Source organism: Aptenodytes forsteri, unplaced genomic scaffold, assembly GCF_000699145.1.
Source record: "Aptenodytes forsteri isolate BGI_AS27 unplaced genomic scaffold, ASM69914v1 Scaffold38, whole genome shotgun sequence".
NCBI lineage: Eukaryota > Metazoa > Chordata > Aves > Sphenisciformes > Spheniscidae > Aptenodytes > Aptenodytes forsteri.
Genome location: NW_008795704.1, coordinates 1,047,996 through 1,067,478, shown reverse-complemented (window position 1 = coordinate 1,067,478; position 19,483 = coordinate 1,047,996). Strand labels below are relative to the sequence as shown.

General features: G+C 57.6%; 1 protein-coding gene across 3 annotated transcripts in view; it reads left to right on the top strand.

The window, feature by feature from the left end:
• DLGAP4 (DLG associated protein 4) overlaps positions 1–19,483 on the top strand; it is a 72,874-nt gene that overhangs the window by 4,451 nt on the left and 48,940 nt on the right. Inside the window, exons 2-5 of one of the 3 annotated variants that reach the window (XM_009283256.1) lie at positions 4,177–4,394; positions 7,812–7,926; positions 10,901–10,951; positions 12,273–12,519. In XM_009283256.1, coding sequence (XP_009281531.1) covers positions 4,177–4,394; positions 7,812–7,926; positions 10,901–10,951; positions 12,273–12,519 — 631 coding nt within the window. The remainder of the gene's footprint in view (positions 1–4,176; positions 4,395–7,811; positions 7,927–10,900; positions 10,952–12,272; positions 12,520–19,483) is intronic. The other 2 variants (XM_019473132.1, XM_009283258.1) reach the window with 2 other exon arrangements.

Sequence of the window (19,483 nt, the reverse complement as noted above, 5' to 3'; positions counted from 1 at the left end):
TGGAGGGATTGGCGGTGTACCCGCATCGGGCTCAGTCTCTTTGCATTGGAGCCTGGCTGCATGGCACGTGCATCCCTGCACACTGCATCCGGCCCCGCGGGTGCCTCGGCGGGTGCATTCATGTGTGGTGCATGTCTGTGTGTGCCGGGGCTGGGCTGCATGTCAGAGCTGGCACACATGCAAATGGAAACCCTATTTGCTCTGCGAGTCTCTCTTCCCCCAGACCTCACTGAAGTGATGGTGCAGCTCTTTTGCCCCTGCCCAGCACCCAGGATTGGAGTTTTCCCCTCCCCTCCTCTCTCCCCTCTGTTAATGCTCCAGGTGACTGGGGAATGCCCCAGGCAGAATTAAGGTAGGGGGAAACCTCTGTGTGGCCCCTTCTTTCCTTTTCCCTCCACTCTGAGCTCAAGACAGCAGAAGAGCCAGAAGGCACTGCTTCGTTGCAGCATGCAGTATTGTGGCAGGATGGTGTCAGTGAAGCCCAGCTCCCAGGGATGGACATGTGCCTGGATCCCACATGCCTGCACCCCGGGGGCACTGCATGGACCAGGCAGAAAGGAGGATCCACATCCTGAAGCCTGGCAGAGCATCTCTGTTGTCCACTCCTCCTCTCCTGTGCAGCCACTGGGCAGGGTAGATCCCCGAGCCCTCTGTGCCAGCAGCCACCTACAAGGGCTCTTGACCTGGGCGTCCTCTTGCTCCCACCCCTTTCACACCAACCAAACCACCATGGGCAGAACCAAGTCTACATCTGGGAGAGCAGCATGAAGAGCAGCAAGGCTCCCACAGCCTGTGAGGAGCCTCCTGAGCTTCTCTGTGCCAGGCCTAGGTGCAACACAAGGCAGCCCTCATTTCCACTTTGTCCTTTCTGAAATACACATGCTGTGTTCAGAGTCCGGGGTCTCAGCTGCCAGGAAAGTTGCTGCCATCAAGGTGCTGCACTGGCCACCGTCGAGGTCTGTCCCTTGACAACAGGAGGTGCTCTGTGCTCTTCAACCCCATCAACAGAGCTTCAGAGACTATGGAACAGGCTCCTCACATCCTCAGGTGCCTGAAGGTGCAGAGAAGCACCCTGGAGGATCTTGAACAGCACTTCAAGTACCTGCACTGCTTTCAAGGATCCCCAAGGGCACCTACTTGTCTTTTCAGGTGTGGCACTTTTGAAGCACTTGTCTGTGCTCTGTCCCATGGGAGCAAGAGCTGTGTGCTCTTGCTCTGCAAGTCCCTGTGGACTCCGCATGCAGACAGAGGCAGGACACACCCCAAACTGGGGTACCAGATTCAAAGGGTGTTCTGCCAAGCATCTTCCTTCCCCTTGACGCTGCTAAACTGGAATGTGGAGCACCTTGAGAGCAGCTTTGTTTCTTGCTGCCTTGCCAAGGCACAGAGTAGAGGAGAGGCAAGGGAAAGGAGATATAAGGCAGCTCATTTAGGACCAGCGGGCTGTCTCAATGCGACGGGGAAGCTGGTGGAGGCTGTCCCTAGGAGACAGACAGGGTCCGTACAGGGCAGGCAGTGCTGTGGGATGCTTGGCTCACGCTGCTGTAGACAAGCTGCACCAGCAGAGACGTACTGAAAACACTGTCTTTGTGTTGCTTTGCCTAGACCCAAGAGTGCCCAAGGCCAGGAGGCAGATGCACAAGCCCGGGTGGAGCTGAGCAACTGGCAGACCCTGCCCTCAAGCAGCAGCAGCAGCAGCAGAGCAGCCACAAGAGCCTGGGGTATTAATGCCCCTGCTGAGCCCAGCACCTCTCACTGTCCCACAAAATACAGCATTTGCCTCTGCATAGGGGATGGCTGTATAGTTCCCTGGCCCCTGCTTGGCATGCCTGGCTGCTGGCAAGCTCTCACCTCCTTAGCCAGAGCCTGCAGACTCCAGCCCTGTCTGCCCCCTCGCCCCAGCCCCTTGCTGGCCCAGGACCCATGCAGGCAGGAAGCTGCAACTCATCCTGAGGAGAAGGCAGGCAGCAAAATGCAGTCTCAAGTCAAACCTGATGCCAAGGCAATGGGTATAAAAGGGCTTCTCAGGGCTCCTGTCTCCTTTAGCAAAGGTCAGAGCCAGCCACCCCAGTGACCTGTGGGATTTCTCCCATGGCAGAACTCAGCTGGAGCCAGCAGGGTCCCTCCTGGCCGGCCTCAGGGCCGCCCAGTGCAGGCAGCTGGGCTGGGGCAGAGGGAGTGCTCACACCCAGGAGAGAAAGGGCTCTCTGCTCTTACTTTTGTAGGAACCTGCTGGATAACACCCAGTAGCTCCTGAGCTGGGCAACCTTGCAAGCAGCCAGCCCAGAAGCCATTGCCAAGCACAAAGCTTGCAGGAGGCAGAGTGGAAAGACCTGGGAAAACCTGCAGCCGCAGCGGGGCCAGGGAGGCCTGGCCAGGTTTATGTCTCATGTGTGAGACTTGCTCCACATTGGTCACCTACCTGGATCTCGCATGCAGGCAACACAATGCCTCTGGCTCTCTGTTCCATGTCCCCTGATAATACGGGTCCTGGCTCATGGGTGCACATCACAGTGGAAGCCCCATCACCAAAATGGTCCCACAGGCTGTTTGGGTTCTGCTCCGCATAGTGCTGGGGTCACCCCTTGCCTTCTCCCGAACAGACACAGCAAGCAGCAGGCTGGCAGGACGTGGGCTCCTGGCTCCTTTGGGCAGAAGAAAGCCCTCAGAGTGAGCTAAGCTGTTGCACGTGGATTGAGCCTGGGCTCAATCCCGGGCCCTCTCAGGAGAACGAGAAGCCACTACCTGCAGATCTGAACCTCATCTGAAGATGTTGCACCCCAGCAGCAGCAGACGGCATCCTCAAGCCAGCTCTGGCTCCCACAGAACATGCCTGCTGTGAACAAGGAGGAGAACAGGAACCATGCAGCGCTTAACGGCTCTGGCTCATCACAGTTGGCTGCAACACAGCTCTGCATCCCCAAAGCACTATATAAACACTGGCTGATTAATCCCACAGCCCCCTGGGGAGCTGGGCAAATCCAACAGCTCCATCCAGCAGAGTCAATGTGGATGCTCTCGGCAGCACGAGCTACGCTCAGCGCAAGACCCTTTGCTGCTCCCCATGGCGCTCCCCAACCAGCCTGCTTCCCACAGCAGACTGGGGGGCCTTGGGCTGTGCTGGTGTCTGCATGGTTTGCACATTGCTGCATTCCTCATATCTGCCCTTGCTTCTCCTTGACCACGTCTCCTCAGCTTAAGGGCGGATCAAAGGCCAGCTACAAACCAAGTTAGCCATGAAACCCAGGCTTGCTCCTGGCAACTCAGATTGCCCCATCTTTCTCCTGGCCTGTCCTACGTGTGGCTGTTGTCCTGATCTGTCCTGGGCTGACATCTGGCTCTGCTGCTGGCCGAGCACCTTGGCTGTGCCTCCAATCACCTACACAAACCCTTCACGGGACAGGCAGGCAATGGTGTTGGTTACTTCAGTTACTCAGTGCTTCAGGCCTCTAGTGGAAACATCAGCTCGCCCATCTCTAATGAGGGAACAAGAGACCATGTCTGCTTTAAATTAATTGCAGAGTTGTCATCTTGGTGAAGTTAGAAGTGCTTTTCTTGCACAAGGTACTACTCATCTCTGTGTAGAGAGGCCAGCACAAGGTCTACATGCCCAAGCTGCTCTAGAGGAACTTGTGAGGGCCTGGCTTGGCTTCAGACATGAATTTCAGCCACTAAGAAACCTTAAAGGGTGTTGGACCTAGTGAAGGTCTGGGCTCTGATCCACAGATCCTGGTCTACAACAGCTCTTGATTGCTTTGGCTTGAACAGTATCGCACTTTACCTTAAATGAATGTGGGCTTTGTGTTGAACAAGTGTGTGCCACTCCTGTTCCAATGCCCAGCGCAAATCTGGTGAGACTCTTCCCTCCCCATTATGTCTGGCATTGTACAGCTTGTATCGACTGTGTAAGCATGGTCCAGTGTGAAGGTGGTCTGCAGTGGCGGTGGGGTGAATGGCTGTGAGTAGATGTGCTAAAACAGAGGCAATCAAACGCAAGGCTGCCTGGCATGAACTGGTAAGGGAGGGTTGGAAAGGAATTGCATTGCCCATTCCCACTACACTCCAGCTGAGGGTCCCACAGTTGTCCTTGCCACCAATCTCCCCAAGTCCCCATGATTCCGTTGATCCCAGAGGTGCCATCCCTCACATCTGCTCATGCTCCCCTTACTCTTGCAGGTGCCTCAGGGGGAGTGGAACAACACGCTGTCTCGGGACAAAGACAGCGAGATCCCGTGCCGGCGCATGCGGAGCGGGAGTTACATCAAAGCCATGGGGGATGATGACAGTGAAGACTCAGAAACCAGCCCCAAACCATCCCCGAAAACTGCAGCTCGGAGGCAGAGTTACCTCAAGGCCACCCAACAGTCCCTGAGTGAGCAGAGCACCACCCAAAGGTAACACTGGAGCTCCTCCGGGAGCTCTGCATGGGTCTCCAAGGGCCACCCCAGAAGCAGTCCTTGGGGTCTAGCCAGCAGCACCCACATGGAGATCCCATGTGGTGATCAGAGCCCAGCAGGGCTCCTGCACACCAGCTCAGACTGCCCACGGGGCAGGCAAATGAGTAGACAAGCAGGACAGGAGAAGATGCGGCAAAGGAATGGAGAGAGCTTTCCATCCTGGTGACTCCAAATAGCCCTGGTGTTAGGAGCCTGCTCCAGGTCCCTGTCCCCTCAGTGATGGGGAGGGCACTGCTTTGATGGAGCTGTGTGAACTTCCTCTCTAAGCATCTGCTCCTTCGAGGGAGGGCAGCGATCCCAAGCCCATGATGCTATTTAGACATGGAAGATGCTCAGCCAGCATGGCTGAGGACACTTGGCAGGTAGCCCACAGGCTGCTGGGGCTGTGCCATCTGCTTTGCTCCACAGGTGTCCCAGGGACTCTGGGACCAGCCAGCAAGTGCCCGGTTGGCACACTAGGCTGGGTAATATCCTGAGGCCAGGAGAGATGAGCTAAGAGGTCTGCGACCAGGTATTGAGGGAGGAAGACCCACAGTGGCTTGAGCCAGATAGACAGCAGAGCAAGGGGAACACAGCAAAAGCTTGCTGGGCAAGAGGCTGGTCCTTGCAGGATGGGGTCTGTGTGGACCACCTGACCGGAGGTGATGCTGTGCAGTGTCCTTACCAGCTGCTCCTCTTCCCGGGACAAGGCACCCAGGGGCTGTAACAGGCTGTCAGTGTTTCAGATGCTGCCGCTCAGGAGGATGTGAGCAGCACAGAGGGGCAGGAGGAGGCAGCAGCCACCGCGGATGAAATGCTGATGTTCAGCAGACAGAGCCAGAAGGAAGTGAGGGTGCAGCAGGCAGTGTGGAGACCCCTCATGGTGGCTTCAGATTGCAGACCAGATGCTGCTTTCTGCTGAGAAATGGTGACAAAATTAACTGCAGGGAGCCCTGGAAATGCATGCTCTGAATCCATCCCTGTTCCCTGCCTTCACATCCACTTCAGGGGGAGCAGAGTTGGGTCCAGGGCTCTCTGATGCAAAATACCCAAATTGAGAGACTGAGGTTCTTCCTATCTTGGCCTTATTGTCCATTCAGGTCATGTCCATCAGCGTATGACCTCACCTGGGCTGCTGGGATCCAGCTGGAGCCCACAGACAGGCAGCTTTGAGGAAGGGGCTACGTCAGAGCAGGGTGTTTGAGCAGGAGGGGCAGAGCTGGACGAGCCGTGGATGCAGCTACATGGGAGAGGAGGGGTCTGGGCAGGGCTGGGCTGGATGCGGCCATTGCTGCGAGTGCTTGGTCCCCAGCAGGAGATTTGCTGGAGGGAAGGATCCTGCCTGGGAAGGAGGGGGCTCTGCAGCTCTTGGCACTGCGCTCCAGTGAGGGACATCGCATCCTGGTCTGCCCGTCCCCTCTGCCCCAGGTTGGCCAGGGCTTGTGCGGGGCACGGGACAGGCCGGAGCACCAGCCAGGCCGGTGCCGGAGCATGAGCACGGCTGCCATCTGCTGACCACCCCCTCACCTCTCCTCCCCTCACCAAAGAGCTTTTTGGATGCTGTGGCCACTTTGGTTGCTGCGGGGCCTCGCTGGGGTCCCCTGCCAGCCTGGCACACCTTTGGGACAGCAGCGGGGGCACCGTGCCCTGGCACAGCCCCATGCCAGCCCTCACCAAGATCCTTGGTCTCCTTGTCCAGAGTTGCTGGGGCCATCTCTGGGCTCCACCAGCTGAGGGGCACCGGACCTGTGGTTTGGGACAGGAGGGACTGCAGGGAGAAGGACAGTTGCAGCCTTAGCCAGGATGAGGCACAGAGGAGTGAGACACGATCTGTCCCTGTGAGAGGGTCTCTGCCCTTCCAAACTGTTACCTGCTTTGTGACTCAGTTTTCCCATGGGCAGGCTGCGAGGGTAGGTCAGGGTGAAGCCCAAAAGATGGGCACAGGGAGGCTGGCAGGGACACTGCCTGCCCCAGGACACAACTGACTCACACCATGGGTGTGTGGTGAGCTCACAGACAAAACCCTCTCAGGCCAAGGGAAACAAGGCAATAAACAAATAGCCCAGGGCTTGGGACACCACATTGCCCTTGGCTGCTCAGCAGTGGGTCCCCTGGGGGCTGGGTGTCTCCTCCATCTCCCCTGGCAGAAGAGACTACTCCCCGTGCTCATCACGCCCCGGGATGGAGACTCGGGAGGTGCCACAGTCCTTCCTGGAGGTCCACACGCTGCACAGGCTCCTGCCCAGCTGGGACGCACCCTGCCCTCAGCTTCACTGTCCCCCAGGCTGGTGAAGGACAGACCTCTGCACCCACGGCCCTGCTGGACATGGGGGAAATGGCACCCTGAGGGATTCAAGAGGGAGAGTTCCCACAGCTCACCCAGGCTGGCGTGTCCTCCGCCATGCCCCACCTGATCTGTGACAAGGACTCCTTCACACAGGGTCTCATGGTGGAACAGAAGAATGGGGGAGGCCCATCCTTCCCACATCCTTCCTCTTCCTCCCACGTCCCTCCCATCCTTCCACATCCCTCCCAGCCCCCATGTGCCTGGGTCTCAGCAGAGACCGTAGATGTGGTCTTGGCTGGGTCAGGCTCAGTGACAGCCCTGCTCTTCCCCTGCTGCAGAGGCTGCTGTTGAGCCCTGAGCCTCTGCATGGGGACAGTGCTTCTCGCAGAGCCTGAAGCAAAATGTGCTCTGGAAAGACCAACCCGCCCTGCTCCTGCAACACTGTCATTCAGGCTTGGGTCCCCTGGAACTTCTTCCAGATTATCTTTTGGATTCCTCTGCACGAATAAAAAAACCCAAAAAATCCTGCAGATGTTTCCAATTGCAAAGTCCACAAAATACCATTTAAAAGTCATTTCTCACCCCACCTCTCACCCGCTTACCACCAGTCCAGGCAGGGAAGAGCTGGCTTCCCTGAACCCAGCCCCCAGCATCAGCCGGTGTGAGAGCCAGTCTGTCACCAGGGCTGTGACTCTGGAGGCTGGCATGGATCCCATGTGCTCCCTGGGGTTCAGCTGGACTAACCTGGCATCTGCAGTGCATTCCCGGGGGCAGCAGGACCCAAGGTCTTGACCCCTCTCCTTCCCCTGCACCCCACAAACCTTCACCCGTGTGCCAGACTCCATAGCTCAAACCAGGGGCCGGCATGGTGAGGAAGTGCTTCCTTCTACTCCAGGAGCTGCAACAGGGGCCAAGCCGTGGACTCGGTGCCCAGCATTGTCTCCGTGCTGCCACGTGTGCCTGTGCCTGGCAGAGGGTGCTGTGGGCAGGGGTGGTCTGGCTCTCCTGGCAGGGCGGCAGCTCCAGCACAGCCCCAGCGCTGCCCCCACTATGGGGACACCCCTCACACCCTCTCTCTCTGCTGGCAGGAGCCTGGACCGCCTGGACTCTGTCGAGATCCTCCTACCTCCGAAGTTCCCAACCTGGGAGGAAGAATACAACCAGATCTCCGACAGCGTCAACGAGTCCAGTTGCATCAACCAGGTGAGATGCTGGAGCACTGAGCCCTGCTGCAGTGGCACACCCCAGTGAGAAAGGAGGTCGGCTGAGGGGAGAGAGGAACATCTTTTTCCCCCTTCAAAATAAGACACTGGCTGCGCTCCAGGAATTGCACACGCTATTCTCTAGCAGCTTTACCAAAGTATAAAGGCCAGCTCCTTAATTCTGATTCATATTAGACTCCCCTTCCCCTAGCTTTGCCTCCTCTCAGCACTGCTGGTGCAGCTGAAGTCACTCTGCCGTGGCCACAGGTATGGTAGCCCAGAGCGATGCTTCACAGCAATGGATGAAGCTCAGGGCTGCTCTGAGCGTAGGGTCCCACCATGTCACCACCCAGAAGCCACCCTGTTCACCCCTGCTGCAAGATCCTTGCCCACTGGGTGGGTACAGAGCCTGGGCCAACCTCACCTGTGCAAAAGGTGGCATCCAGCCTGGGACCCTGCAGCGGGTCACCGGGGACAGTAACCCTGCTTAGCTCTGAGGACCTCGTCCCTCGTGCAGCAGTGGACCCAGGAACAAGGTGCCTGTAATTTGGGAGACTGTCCTGCCAGCTAGCTGGGGATGTCTCCTTTGGATATTCCTGGTCCCCATGGGAAGGGCAAAGCCAAGGATGCCAGTGAGGTGCTGATGGTGGGTGGCAAACCCCTTGCCACAGGGTGGGCTCATGCCCTGACCCCGACCTCTGGGATGCAGTCAGTGCAAACTGGGTTTAACTCCCTGTGCCCTTGGGATTACTCTGGAGCAGCGTGGGGCTTGGGTGGCTATAAGCCATCTGCCTCACAGGCCAGGAAATAACCCATGCCAGGATGAGGCCTTTGCAGCGGTCCCGTGTGCTTACCTCAGCCCCGCGGGGCCCATCCTTTCTGTACGCAGGTGGAGGTCCCCGGGGCAGCAATGGCTCCACAAGCTTCGCCCAGCTGTTTCACTGTCGCCCTGGGCCTCTGTCACGTCACGTCTCTGTTCACACGTGTCTGCGTGGGAACACATGCACGCATGTGCCCCTTCTGCGCTGCTCTGCTCTGTCTGTGCGCAATGATCAAGGGCAGCAGCGTGAGGCAGGGGTTAAAACAGCGGGATGGGCATCACAAACCAGAGCATGGAGGAGGGTGAGAGGCGCGTGCCAGCGTTCCCCTCCAGGTGCGTGGGGCTCTGAGCCCTCCTCCGTCCCAGCCCAGCCTCTCCGGCCCCATGGCTGGTTTCTCCTGCTGTCACGGAGCGGTTGGAGCCCTTGGTGGAGAGCTTTGGGGAAGGGCACGGGGCATTGCTCACGGGTGTACTTGTTCCTTGTGGTCAGTCTCGTTCCTCGTACATCAACAGCAATGTCCTGGGTGTCTCATTGCACAGAGAAGGGGTCAAGACCGTCGCATTCCTGTCCTTTGCGTGTAAATGCATGTTTGAAGCCAGGTCTCTGCATGAAGACAATGGGTGGGCTGACTCTGTGCTCTGTCCCTGTCTAAAGCTGCCATTTAGCAGCTGAGTGCAGCACCCCCATGAAGACATCAGAAGGGTCTTGGAGCTGGAGGGTCTGAGCAGCCCACGATGTGCCAGGAGCTGCCCAGGCAAATGCCCCAGACCCAGACTGGTAGCACTGTGATGCTGGGGACACGCTGACTGCCACAGCACCCGCTCAAGCGTGGGGTTGCTGTCATCACGTGCACTCTGCCCACTTTCCTCCAAATCAGAGAGAATTCAGTTTGCAGCTGTGTTGGGATTTAGAGGCCTCCCACAAATTGTATATCTGTTGATCCAGGATGGAGCTGGTACAGCTGCCAGTGTGTGCTGGTCTGATCCTCTGGTGGGCCTGACCTGCCCTTTCATCCAGTGCCAGAGGCAGTTCCTCCCCTGCCCTCACTTTTGTGTGACCTCCAACACCTTCCTTGTGTGTCCAGCAAGACCCTAGTGTCCTCCCACACAGAAGCATCCCCAGCTCTGAATGACAAGTCCACTCCGCTTGGTTTTGTCCCAGCTGACGTCCGCCTTGCAAACCTGGAAGTCCAGGGTTCACTGGGTGTGCATGTCAGCTCCACCTGTCACACCAAGGGGACCGGTGGCCAGAGAGAGCCAGCTGGTGACCCCCAACACTGCTTATCCACACTTTGAGCTGTGCCCTGTGTAGAAGGGCCGGACCCAGCCCCCAGAGCCAAGCCTCTTCCCTTGGGTACATTTTGAACCTGGATTCTTCCCAAGATGGGTCATCTTGGGCAGCTCACACAGGGCAGAGCTCATAGGGTGGATGTGCTCTGCAGACCAGGGATGGAGGGGAGGAGAAGGCATTCCTCCCCACAGGCAGTGCAGTATCTGTTGGGCGTCTGTCCTTATGCCGAGTGTGTGCTGTGGCTTTGCTATGGAGAGAAGGCAGTATCGCTTCCGTGTGCCTTCTTCCTGGCGCAGGGACAAAGGAGATAGCAGCAAGGTGGCCAGCCCGACCCCATCAGGGTGAAGGACAGTTTCCCCGATGTGGAGCACTCAGACTCCCCATCCACCTCAGCTCTGTAGGCTGCGGGGGCCCATTGCTGCTCCTGGCCACGTTTTGAGGTGCTGGCCAATGCTGGGGGCTTTGCAGAGGTGCTAACTGGGAGCCACACCAGCCCTTATCCAGCAGCCACAGGCAACCCATGTGTGCCAAGGGGTGTCCCAGCATTGTGTGTCCCAAGTGTGCCCAGTGTATATATATTGATATATGGTGCATACAACCGGCTGAATGCATCAGCAGCTTTTCTCCGTCTGGGAGGCGTCCCGTGGAGCTTTGCTGTGCCATGTTTGTGCCACTGTCTGAGGGGCCTGTGCGGCATCTTGCTTGGCATCTTATGAGCTCTGAAGTTTGTACTGAAGTGTCAGCAGTAGTGGCCCCGGGGGACGGGCCGTCCGCTCCCCTCGTCCTCGGTCCCTGTGCAATGGCTGTCTGTGTGAGGGGCTCACCCATTCTTAGCCTTTAACCTTCTCCAACTCTTTCTTCCAGATCTTTGGAACCCCCTCACTTATCCCTCAGATATTTACCCATGGAGAGCAGGTACCATCCCGCTGGCGTTTCCCTCTTCCTTCCTCATGGAGCTTTCTCGGGTCAGCCCGACACCCGCGGCAGGCTGCAAGGCAGGCTGTGGGGTCAGCCGACACCCGGGGCCAGCAGCCTCGTCCTCGGTCCCTGTGCAATGGCTGTCTGTGTGAGGGGCTCACCCACTCTTAGCCTTTAACCTTCTCCAACTCTTTCTTCCAGATCTTTGGAACCCCCTCACTTATCCCAGATATTTACTGCCCCAGGTCGCTCCGGGGCTCGGCCGGCAGCAGGAAGAGGAGGAGGAGGAGGAGGAGGAGGAACTCTTGACCTGGGCACCTCAGGGCAGCTGCAGAGCTTGGTTCCCCTGGCCCCAGCAGGGGGTTAGGGACCGTCAGTTTTAGTGGGAAAGTAGATGAACTTTTTGAGCCAAACCTTGTGGAGCTCAGATGCCAATGCTGGGCAGAAATACTGTCTTTGAGGCCAAAGAAAGGACCAGGAGAGATGGAAGTGGGCAACAGGGCCAATCTCAGCATCTCTCATCTGTATTTCAGAATGTTCTGCCTTAGGCTGGCTCTGGTTTAACCCAGGTGAGCCTCTCCTGACTCCAAGTTTGACCAGCCTCTGCTACCGGAGAGCAGGGCAGGGCTGGGGGCACGGGTGGGAGGGATGTGGGGGCAGCAGGAGAAGCAGGGAGCAAAGCTGCCCCTGCTCGGCTCACACCTCGCTGCGGCCTGCCGCCGAGCCCTCTCCTGGTCCCTGACTGCGGACAGGGCTAGGATGGGTTCCCAACGGTGCCACCCAGAACCAGTCCAGGCAGCCTGTCCCTGGTCAAGCGTGGAGGCTGTCCCCCTAGCCCACACCTTCCCACCTTCTCTCTCCGTGCTGCACCCTGCTGGAGGGCCAGGTCATCTCTCCCCACCAAGAAGCACGCCTGCCCCGGCAGGGTCTCACGGCTGAGGCTGGGGTCTCCCAGCTGTGCTGGTGGGGCAGGGGGACCTGTCAGGGGCTGGACAGGGATTTGAGCCTCACGTGCTCTCAGCCTCTCCATCAGAGACTGGGGTTTTTTTTGCAGGCACTGTGGTGGTAAGTCTCTCCTACTCCACGAGCAGGGACCCTCTGGCCTCCAAGGAGGGCCCCCTCTTCTCTGTCTTTTGGCAGAGAGCCCAGGCATCCTGCACCCCACCAGCACTGACCACTGCACCTCCCGGTCTCGTCTGCCATAAGCGGGACCACAAAGGAGCGGCGGCAGGGTGGCTGCAGGGAGAGGAGCAGGAGGGGAAGGGAAAGGGCTGCCTGCAGGCAGGGAGTGACTGGCTCTGCCCCTCTTCCCGTGCAGGTGCCAGAGCCGGAGCTGGGGGAGCAGTACGAGGCGGTCTGCGACTCTACCTACAGCGAGGCCGAGTCAGCCACTGCGGAGGTGCTGGACCTGCCTCTGCCCAGCTACTTCCGCTCCCGGAGCCACAGCTACCTCCGAGCCATCCAGGCGGGCTGCTCCCAGGAAGAGGACACGGGCTCCGTCCGCTCCATCTCCCCCCCGCCGGCGGGCAGCCTCAGCGGCAGCAGGACCCTGCCCACAAACAGCAGTGAGTGCCAGCGGTGTGCGACGGGGAGGCGGAGGGGAAGGGGCGCGAGGCCAGCGGGGACAGGGGATACTGCTGCTGACTACCTGGGAGGTGTCAAGCATGTGAGGCGCTGGGCTTCAGATGCCTGTATCTCCAGCCACGGTTGTCCAAGACTTTTGTGGGCTTATGGGGGCTTGCTCTGTGCCAGAGAGGGAGGTCAGCAGCCAGGCACACTGCTAGGATGGCTGGGGATGGATCTCCAGATGCAGGCACTGAAATGGCAGACAGGCTCTGGTTGCTGGGAACTGGCTGGCACTGCTGATGTGGCCTGCAGAGGTCCGGGAGAGCTCAGAAGTCTTCACTCAGTCAAGCCAAACCCAGGCCTGAGTGCTGCAGCTGGGAGCACCCCGCAGGATGCCCACCTTGCCCAGGAGCACTGGCTGCCCTCTCTGCCTGAAGTCCTGTGGGGCTGCGGGTGCAACGGGAACCTGCAGCACAGGCAAGCAGCCCTGCTCCCCTACACTATCAATAGCTTCCATCTTCCTCCTCCTCCATTCCACTATGCATCTCATTATCCCAATCCAGGCTACAGTTGACAGGTTTGACCTCTGTCTGAAACTCTCAGGAACAAAGGTGTCTACTGGGGACTCTGCACCAGTTTTCCCAGGGTCTGAGCATATCCTGATCTCTGCAGCCCCTTCAGCCAGAGGCAGAAATTGGGGCTGACGGGAGGAGGGAGGGCAGAAAGCATCTGCCTCCGTCCCTCAGTGATGGAGGTGTGACAAGGCTTTGGGGTTCATCATGAACTTCTTTGCAGGTTCCCACACAGGGCAGGACTCCTGGAAACAGGTCTGGGGGATTGGATCTGGGGGAAAAGGTGAATGGTGTGAATTTGCCCCCTCCAGATCCACAGGGTTTGTGATTTTGCCCAGCATAGTCACAGGCAGATCTGACCCTGCCCAGCCAGGGGCCTGAGCTGTGGCCAGTGAGGGCAGGACCCCAGCCAGCCCAGACCTGAGCAGCACAGCCCAGGCAGTGGTGTGCCAAACGTAGGGCTCACCAGCACGGTTCCTGTGCCATCCAGGCAACAGCCCAGCTCCATGCAGAGGCAGAGCGGTTCTGTGTGTTGGGCTCACAGCACTTGCACCCCGGTCCCTTCCCCTGCAGGCAGGGCAGAAGAGGTAACAGGCAGACAGCATCACCCTGATGCACCCAGTCCTCAGGCTGCTCCCTAGAGACCAGTCTTTCAAAATCTTCTGACAGTAAGATGCTGGGAGTTCATCCTTTGGCTGGACTGGCTCCAACTGCTTTCTCTCCCAGAGACAGAATTGCAGCAGCCACGTAGGTGTCTAACACATCAAGTCCTATTTGCCCCTCTCCATCAGGTGTACATAGACTAGAGACCCCAACATCCCTGTTGTGGGGTAAAACCAGGTCTTGCTCTGAGTTTCAAGGCACTAACAAGCCCTCCCAAGCCCCAGAGCCCAGCACCCTGCAGCCTCAGTGCACTGAGTGGTCGGCAGTGTTATACCCAGCTCCAGATGCCCACCTGGCGCTGGATGCGGGCATTATTCGTTCCAGGCCCTTCTCTTTTGATTAGTAATTACTGTACTGGACAAGAGCCTGGCTTCTCCCTCCGATGTGAGTCAGGACTGACTCCATCCCCCAGAGTTGGGGTGATGCTGCAGGTAGCCCCGTTCAGCTGGTGTTTCTCACCAGCTGGGCCATCTCTCCCAGGAGGCAGCTCCCAGCATCGCAGCAGAGCAGGTATCTTCGCCAAATGTCTTGCTGGATCTGGCTCTCCTGCATGCCAAGCCCTCCCTTCCCCAATGGCCAGAGCACCCAGCACCTCTGGGATGGGTCAGGGCTGCCTGTGCTCCCTGGCAGGACCACCATGTCCACCTGCAGTGCTGCCAGAGGAGGCTCCTGTGAACGCCCCACGCCTTCAGCACCCAGGTGGGAAGCAAGGAAGGCAAGTGCTTTTTTTCCCCACGATGTAATTTTGCCAGGATGCTGGGGTCACTGGCTCAAGACAGTAAGGAACGGCAAAGGCTGCTCAGACCTCGCAGTGCTTGGAAAGCCCAGGAGAAAAGAGATGCAAGAGCTGGTTTTCTGTCTCATCCAAAAATGAGCTGGTGCTGGCTCCCCGCTGCAGAGACCAGCACCGCCCTGGCCCAGGGACATGTTTGGTGCAGCCAGGCTCCACCTGTGGCTGCCTTTACCGAAGCACGATCTGCAGCAGTGGCTTCACTCCCTAGCGGTCCACGCCTCTCCTGGAAAACACGTGCAAGGGCTGTGGGTGGCAGGGAGGAGCATTGCTCTGGAGATGCTGCTTCTGCAAATGGCTCCTGAAGGCCTGAGCAGAGCCAACAGGTTCGGCTGTGCGAAGCTGCAGTGTGGGGAGCAGCTCTGCTCTCACTGCAGCATTTTGGCTGGTGCAAGGCCCTCCCGGGGTGCCGGGGGGTAGGAGCAGGCTCCAGAGAGTTGGCAGGCTCTTGCCAGAAGAGAAACCTGTTACCTTTCCATGATGCTTCAAGTCACTTGATCTGCATCACTTTTGCATCATTTTTTTCAAGGCAGCCTGTGTCCCTCTCAGCTCCTGGACAGCCCCAGTGCTCCAGGTGAGGCTCAGCCGTAATGCAGGGCACAAGGAGCTACGGGATCCCAACCTGGGAACGGTTTTGGGAACTGGTTAAAAAAGGTGATGCCTTGGTGTTCCCAGACATGGAGGTGCCTGGACATCATGCCAGGCAGACACCAGAGTGGGCAGGAGGAGTTCGGCATCTCACCAGGGTTGTAAAGTGCTGCTAGCGGCGTGGAGGCAGACAGCAAGCCCTGTCACCCACAGGGATGTCGGGGTCAGGTCCAGCGGGGCAGGCTGCTCTTGGCATGTGCTCTGGCAGTGAACCACAGAGCTATGGGGGGGTTTCACAGCAGCCTCAGCATATCTGCCACAGGCAAAGCTGCCGGAGCGCAGGAGTGGACTGTTAGTGGGAGCCAGATTGGAGCCCTGTCCCAGCAGCGGGCAGAGGGGGGAGCGGGAAGGGGAGCACTGGCAGCCTTCGTGCCCAGCTCCAGGCCTTCCCACCCAGAGACATGCCCGTGCCCTCGTGTCTCCCCTTCAGTGGTCTGCACTCTGGGCTCATCACAGTCAAAGTCCCCAGGATGAGGCAGGAACAGGAAGAGAACCCCAGGGAAGGACGGCCTGCTTGCTCAGCCCCATCCCTCCTTCCTACCACCCTCTCTGCTCTGCTTCTGTCCCACGCTCTTTCGACCCTGGCTCACCCCACTCCCCACAAGCCCACCCCTGCTCCTTGCTGGCAGTACAGCCCATGCTGAGCTCAGCGCTGCAGCAAATCCAGGCTAACACCGGGAAGCAACAGCAGGCATAGCACAGAAGGGGGCTTTCAAAATGACTGGTTGCCACCTCTCTCTGACGTGACCCAGCAGAGATCTGCTGATTTCTACAACATCCTCCAGCCCTTTGCATTGGCTGCTGGGGCTTGGGGAGGGAAACGTTTTTGATGGAGATGGTAGGAGAGAGGAGCATCTGTGTTTGTGCGTGTGCATGATGGGGAAGGCAGGAGACATATCTGGATGGCAGTCACTCCTTTAATCAGCCACCTGGGCTCAGTTCCCCCTGCAAATGTGCATCACTGAGGGTTTAATTGGTTGGTGTTGTACGAGAGGGGCCTCCCGAGCAGCAGATTGGTACCTCTCAGCTTGACGGTATCAGTCTGCACCAATAGAGAGAGGTGGGTGCACCATCATCTGCAGGTCTAATGGTCGCTCATGGCCTCTGCTCCACGCAGGGCTCTGGGGTGAAACAACTGAGAACCCTTGCCCGTTCCCTTCCCACGGACACCCTCCTGCACTGCCATCCATGCACCAGCCCAGAGGAACTGTTGCCATCACGTGCCCAGTTCCTGAGCGGCGGATTGGGTTTCTTCTCTGTAGGGACACATCTTAAAGAGGCACCAGCAGCAGCAATGCTGTGGCTGACACAGGCTTCACATTCTTTGAGGATAGCATGGGGGGTTGAATTGTAAAGCAAAGGGATTCAGCCACCAGCTGAGGGCATGAGGAGGTGCAGCGAGCTCCATTTCACGGAGGGCTGCCAGTCTTGGGGTCTGCGTGGGGAGCACGGCTGGGTGGGAGAGCCTTGACAGCTGTCACACCTCTGACAAGCCAGTTCCTCCCACAAACGCCTGTGTCACTCGTGCATTACAAGGCAATTAGCTCCCATTTGACAGCCAGCGAGACAGATGATGAGCTGCCGTTGATCAACCTTAAACAAAGCTTTGTGCCTTGGAAGCCGGAGACTCAAAAGCCCCAGTGAAACCTATTCATCTAATTGCCAGGCGTTCAGCAGACAGCCACACTGGCTCCTGAGCATTACAAAGGGCTCCCCAGCCCCAGCTCCTTCTTATTAGAGGCAGCACTGGGAATTGCTTGCTTAATAGACTGCTTGCAATACAGAGCTGAATATTTGATGTCCAGGGGAAACAGGAAAGCAGAGGTGAGCAAAGCACAGCAAAAGGAGGTGAGAATCCCGAGTGCAGAGACCCCAGCCCAGCCTCCACCCAATATACCAGTGACAGCAGGGAAAGCTCACACCGAGCCAGTTCCTACTGGAGCTCTTCCCAGTCCTCCCTATGCCGTCTGGTAATGTCACCCTTGCTCAGAGCATCCTGCCCTGGGATTCAGCTGCCTGCTCCCAGAAAGCCCAGGTGCCCGGCTCCTTATCCTCTGCCCAAATCTCTTCCAGGGAGGCCAGGGAATCCAGCTCTGCCTCTTCCTCCAGGACTGGGCTATCTCTGTTGACCTGTCTCACCAATGGTTAAGATGTCCCTGGGTGTGTGAGCTCTGGAGGGCAGTGACCCTCCAGTTCGCCCTTTCTGCTGACCCCATGATGGTAGCTCTGGCTGCAGGCCCCCAGCTCAGCCCAGCACGGGAACCACAGCACCTGGAGCAGAAGGAGCTTGAGAAAGTCTAGCCCTTCAGGCCAGCCCAACCGTGACCCCAGCCAGAGCCAGGCATGAGGCTCATCCTTGAGAGCCGCCAGCACTCCCATAAACAACTGCCAGGGCTGCATACATCTTGTGCCCATCCATATGCCAGGGCTTTGCCAAGCCCCGGCTGGGCATGAGAGCACTACCTGGGAGAGATACTCCCCAAAGTCATGACAGACTAGCTGCCCTTCTGCCTCCAACCTGCTTTCTGTCTTCTTTGTATTGCTTTTTTTTTTTCTTTTCATCACTAAATTAGAGAGGTGGCTCCCAGGACCATTGCTGTGCTGGGAACCCTGCCCTGCCCCGGGAGAAGGCACATCCCAGCCCAGTCCCCTGGCACTGGTGCTCTTGCAGGGGGAGCATGGTTGTGCTTAGTCAAGGAAAGACAAGGTGCCTGCACACCTCTGTGCGGTGTCACAGCACAAAGCAGCATTGTGCTGACCAAATCCCCAAGGGCTGGTTCACTGTGGGACGAGTTTCCATGGCTTCTGGGAAACTCATGTAGCGCTGGCTTGTGAGGCATGGGTACAGACACCTTTCCTCCTCCTCCTTCTCCTCCTCTGCGCACAGTGATTACCCGGTCTCTGGGTAGGAAGGCAAGTTCTGTTCCTCTCCTCTCTCAGCTGTCATGGCCTTCTCTTCTTTGTGGGGAAAAAGTAGTGGTGTAAAGGCAAAGGAAAAAACAAACCAGGACAGGACACATTGTTCAGCCTGTGTGTGAGCAGCCGCAGCTGAGGAGTAAAGCACCACTGTGGCCCCTTTGCTCATACCAGCCAGAGCTGACCCCGTACGGCCTTTGAGGAGAAAGACTGTTATCATTCCCTTCAGATTTTCTTCTTCTTTTTGACCTAGATTTCACGTTCCAGAAATAGCTTTCTCTGGCATACCAGCAGGAAAGGGATTAGAGAGAGAGGGGGAGAGAGAGAGAGAGTGAGTGCCAGGGAAAGATTTCTGTTGCATGCTCCATCAGTGTTTGTAAAGGAAAAAAAGGGTACGTATACATGTTCCATGATCTATTCATATGTCTGTAGGACACAAAGGAATTTATGACAACTGTTTCTCTCCACACTTACCTGTTCATTTTTCACCTCTAATCTTTTCCTTGTTATTATGGAAACTCCACTACCAAGCCCTGCGCCCAGACAGCGCTCCTTTTTCCCCAGAAAGCCTGTACCGTGGCTACAACCCTGCTCTCCAACGCCACCGCCAAAAACAAAATATCTCTGTCCTTCTGCCTCAGCAACGCTGCGCTTGGTGCTCTTTGCTGCCAGGTTTCAGCTCTACTACAGGCAGCACCCAGCGCAGCAAGCTCTCTTTCTGCTGCCTGCTCTGTGCAGCCCAGGAACGGCTGCAATGGTTTTGAACCCCATGGAAATGTCGCTTGCCCAGATCCCCGGGAAGGGGGGAGCTGCAGCCCGCATGTGATGCTGTGTCCGACACAAGCAGATGCAGGGAAGGTGGAAGCGGCTGCCCATAGACTTAATAGAATCATAGAATCATAGACTCACAGAATGGTTTGGGTTGGAAGGGACCTTAAAGATCATCTAGTTCCAACCCCCCTGCCACGTGCAAGGACACCTTCCACTAGACCAGGTTGCTCAAACCCCATCCAACCTGGCCTTGAACACTTCCAGGGATGCAGCATCCACAGCTTCTCTGGGCAACCTGTTCCAGTGCCTCACCACCCTCATAGTGAAGAATTTCTTCCTTATATCTAATCTAAATCTACCCTCTTTCTGTTTAAAGCCATTATCCCTTGCCTTATCACTACATGCCCTTGTAAAAAGTCCCTCTCCAGCTTTCTTGTAGGCCCCATTCAGGTATTGGAAGGCTGCTGTAAGGTCTCTCTGGAGCCTTCTCTTCTCCAGGCTGAACAACCCCACTCTGTCAGCCCTGTCTTCATAGGAGAGGTGCTCCAGCCCTCTGATCATCTTCGTAGCCCTCCTCTGGACTCGCTCCAACAGGTCCATGTC